Below are 4,357 nucleotides of genomic sequence, written 5' to 3'. Positions count from 1 at the left end.
CCAAGGAGCCCAAAGGATGCTCCGGCCGCACCAGCGGCAGAAGAACACCGACGTTCCCAGAATTGATACAGTCCTTATTATATCCCCAATTACGTGGGATTTTAGTAGCAGGTAAGTAAATAACGATCCCATATGATGAATTCTGTATCAATGCTAACTCATGGCCAATACAGAGCCTTGGAGCAACTCACAAAGCAGCGGTCAGCAAAAGCAATACATGGGGAATGCTGAGCATCACCTGCTATTTACCTCGGACGGCACCAGAGTAGCATGTTCAAGCCCACAGCATCAAACCCAGCAAGGCTTTGCGTCACCCAGGGCTTCTGCTCGACTAATTCCTCCGGCAAAGCTGGAGCAGATAACGCGTACCTGGTGATCCTCGCCAGGTGCCATGCTTCCTGTTGGCTTCTTGTGACCAGGTCGCCAGAGGCCAGTCACTTCTCTCTGAAGCAGAGAAGACAGGCTGATAGGGCCAAGAGCAGACGTCAGGATATGTTCGTCAAATTACGGACGCAGAATGCGAAAGGGCGCGACGCCCATCGGCCTGTGAGCCCGTACATGTTCAAGAGCAATGACTATATGCGCTTCGACCTGGAGCATCCTCGACAAGCAGTCTCAGTCCGAGTCTCAGTCCGAGTCTCAGTCCAGGAGAACAGTATCAAGACTGGAAGTGCAAGACCTACACGAGAACCAAGGCTATAATGTTGACAACTGAGAACCCAGTGCCGCCAACCATCTCATAGCTGAGCTGAGCACCCAAGGCGACGTTCACCCACCCGGAATGGGGAATAGTTCTCTGGCATGAAACTAAGGAGCATCGCGTCGGAACTACCATCCCGATCAAGGCAAGGCGGAAGCACGAGGGCACAAGTCACCCGCCAAAAAGGCGAAGGTTGAGAAGGCGGCCAGTGAGGCAGCAGGGTCGATCCGGAAGGTCACTCGAAAGACCTCCGTATCTCTTATAAGCCTGACAAACCCATATCTTCCAGCACCGCACGCAGATGCTAGTGATCAAACTATGGTCATATCCTAGGATGACACAGAAACACCTGCTCAACAAGACGGCCCTGTTTCTACCATCGAACATAATGGCTTTCATGTGTGGAAATCGCTCGTGATCAAGACACAGCAATAATATCTGATGAGGCTGTCTACTCCGAGCTATCTTAGCCCTGACATTTTTGACATCATACCGATTAATACTGTCTCTATCACAAATAAAGACTTAGGTTTACCAATTAGATAGATATGAATCATAGGTTGTTCCCACTTGACTATAGACTTTGTTACTGTTCACCCGTAAAGACTTGCTTGTCAAAGTCCCAATACTACCTTAGACTTGGGCTCATAGGCAGCGACCGACCATTATAACCCAGGTGGACGATAAACTAAACCTCCATTGCTAGCATATTAAACAAGTACTTTACATAAATTACATCTGGCAAATCACAAAAGCAAGGCAATACCATGAGTGAATCAAGTCTTATTCTCGTGCAATGGCCCATCCCGGGCATCTATGTTTTCCAGCCTCATCCCGAGGACTTTAAACCCGTACACAGACCTGCGTCGTCCACCGAAAACAGGTCCCAAAAACTTCTAAAATGTGGTATCTTTGCGCAACCACCAACGCCTCGCAATGCTTCATGCACTCGTGAAAACTCGCCCAAAGGCGTCGGGAGCCCTCCCTCCCGAACGCCGCCAAAATCAAGTCGTCGTTGTCCTTGTTCTTGTGCACCAACTGGTGCCAGCGTTGACATGTCGAAAGCAAAAAATCGTGAAAACAAAAGCAAAGCCGCCAACCACCAAGGCAGCTGTCTCCATATCCGTTGGGAGACTTCTGGGTGCTCAAACCACAGAGCGTGTGCTGGAACGCGTCACGCGCTGGGGTTTGGCGGGTGTGCCGTTGGCCACCATGCCCAGGTCCGCTGCCACCTTGGTGGCCCGCTTCGCCTTGGGCTTCGAGATGCCCGTCTGTCCTTGTGTGGCCTTGCCCTTGGCCCGCCCCTTCTTGGGCTCCTCTCCCTGCACCTTCTCCAGGGGCTGGTTCCACCCCACACGTCGACCACTGGCCTGTCCTCTCCGACTCCTGGCCATGGTCTGAGTTCTTCTCTGCCTCGTCCGCAATTCTAACGAGGACCTCGGCAGGGAACTCGGCGTTACCCATGTTACGCTTGGTGTTGGCCCTCGTCTTGCGAGCCAACTCGTCCTCCTCGCTGCGAGCCTTCTTTGGGAGGCTGCGGCCAGCACCGGCTCGGCCGAGCTTGATGGGAGTAGGCAGCGACGACTTGGGGGTGCTGCTTGGGTGCTCTTGGCTTCGGAGCCGAGATGATCGGCGGGTGACTGATGCGTTGGTGGCAAGCTCGTCAACCTGCTTGCGGTTGGGAGTGTCGGAGGTAGTGGTAGTTGTGCTGGTGGTGGCGGTGGAGGAGGCAGAGGGAAGATCCGTCATGTCGATGGCCAACTCTGCCTTCTGGCGCTTAGCCTTGGTCTTTCGAGTGACCTTCCGGATCGACCCTGCTGCCTCCACCGCCGCGTCGACCTTCGTCTTTTTAGCGGGAGATGTTTCCTCCCTGTCGCCATCGGCCTTACGCTTAGGCTTCATGGGACTACCCCTATTAGGGCTTCGAGCCCCGAGAGGCTGGCGCTTTGTAACTGGTGCGATTGGGGACCCAGCCTCAGTCGTGGTGGCGGCAGGAGTGATTTCTGCGGCGGGCGTGAGGGTGGTGGTGGTGTTTGTGGCAGGGGTAGTCGAGGATTCGTTGGTGGTAGCGGTAGCAGTCACGGTAGCGGAAGCGGTAGTTCGGCGATTTTGGTTGATGAAAGCACGCAAGTAATCCCGATTTGGGCTGTCCAAGTCCTGGCTACCATTATTGACAGCAGCAGCGGCTTCTACCTCCTGAATAGGAGGAGCTGCTGGAGCGTCAACCTGCCGAGCAGGTGTTTCATCATCCCAAGGTATGGCCAATGTGCGGTCTCCATCATCTGCGGCCGGTGTCGAAAACCGGGGTGTGGCAGGCCCCTTGGAGATACCCATTGCGTTTCTTGCAGCACGCTTTAAGGGGGTCATCTCACTCTGACGGCGAGGAGCGCATCGGATAGAAGGTCGGTCGATTGTTGCAGGCTCGCCAAAGACAAGAGTGTTATCATTCTGAGGAAGTTCAGGTGTATCAAATTCACCGGGGGAGGAGCGGTCGATAACACCGACACCGCTGATATCAGGTGTCTTGAGGAGCGACTCGGTAGATTGAGGTTCGGGGGTCTGGATTACGCTGGGAGATGGGCTGGCAAAGTCACCGAAGCTATTGAGATCAGGAGTCTGTATGGTGGAGTCGACAGGTCGGGGTCTTGGTGTAGAAATGTCGACGGACGGAGAGAACGAGAGAGAATCGTTGAACCCTTGGCTTGCAGGGAACATGTGGGCATATCTGGCCGACAGCTTAAATCGGACAAAGAGTCTACCGTTTTCCTCAGTGATCACGACCTTAGCGTGGCCATTGCAGGCGTCGTCGGCCATGTGAGAAAGGTTCTGGATAGGGGCAGGGGCAGGAGGTGATGAGATTTGAGTCCCGAAAATATCAGGGTTCTCCCGGACATCAATATTTACAACACCTTCTTCAGAAGCGAGAGTTTGGGTGACAAGTGACTCGGCAACGGTAGTGGGTGGTTGCATGGTACTGGGCTGCTCGTCACGTCGGTCGGAATGGGCGGGTGCAGGTGAAGAGTTGAGATCCCGCAACCAGAGGTTCTCAGTGAGAACACTGGCATAGCCCAAGCCAGACCCGCCTTCAGTAGGTTTGGCTGCCTCAATGGGATCTACCTCCTTAGCAACGCTCTCCTCCAAGGTAGTGTCAAGAGGAAGAGTGTGCTCTGCCGCGCTATCAGCTGCAGGCTCGTTGGGTAGAGAGGTAGTAGAATCGAGGCCAGAAGTCTCGTCAGCTGCATCGATGGCAGCGACCTTCGCAGGGGACTCATTAGTGATGTCGAATAGCGAGGCGATAGAAATATCATCATTGAAGATTGCCTCCTGTTGGAATTGGACCTTTTGCGGAGAAGCCGAGAGACGACGAGCTTGGGTGTCAAGAAACTTGCGGAGCAGAGGTTCGCTTCGACGACGGCGCGCCTGGTTACCGGTCTTGATACGATTGGGCTCAGTGGCCAGAGGAGAAAGAAGCATCCAAGAGTTAGAGCTACGGAAAGGGGATAACTTCCCGAACTCGAAAGACACACTAGGGACTTCAAGTGTGCAGCCTTGCGGCTGAGGGGTGGAGGGAGGAAGGATGGCAGGAAGAAGGGCAGCGAGACCGATGGGGCTGTCGGTTTGCTGAGGGGTGACGGGGTTGAAGGGAGCACTCTGGGC

The 4,357-nt window shown here is 54.3% G+C and overlaps 2 protein-coding genes across 2 annotated transcripts in view; one reads left to right on the top strand and one right to left on the bottom strand.

Moving 5' to 3' along the window:
- Positions 1–261: 261 nt before the first annotated feature.
- On the top strand, positions 262–702 carry FOXG_04922 (uncharacterized protein; the record flags this gene model as incomplete). Its single annotated transcript, XM_018382972.1, has 1 exon — positions 262–702. Exon 1 carries the CDS (start codon positions 271–273, stop codon positions 700–702), a length of 432 nt encoding a protein of 143 aa, XP_018239805.1. The 5' UTR covers positions 262–270.
- A 786-nt stretch (positions 703–1,488) lies between these two features.
- The window catches only part of FOXG_04921 (uncharacterized protein), a gene marked incomplete at its 5' end in the record, with an annotated part of 3,532 nt that continues 663 nt past the window's right edge, over positions 1,489–4,357 (bottom strand). Inside the window, one exon of the mRNA XM_018382971.1 lies at positions 1,489–4,357. Coding sequence (XP_018239804.1) covers positions 1,544–4,357 — 2,814 coding nt within the window. The 3' untranslated portion in view covers positions 1,489–1,543.

The sequence above is a fragment of the Fusarium oxysporum genome, chromosome 7, assembly GCF_000149955.1.
Source record: "Fusarium oxysporum f. sp. lycopersici 4287 chromosome 7, whole genome shotgun sequence".
NCBI classification, from domain to species: domain Eukaryota; kingdom Fungi; phylum Ascomycota; class Sordariomycetes; order Hypocreales; family Nectriaceae; genus Fusarium; species Fusarium oxysporum.
This window is presented reverse-complemented; position numbering and strand designations above follow the sequence as displayed.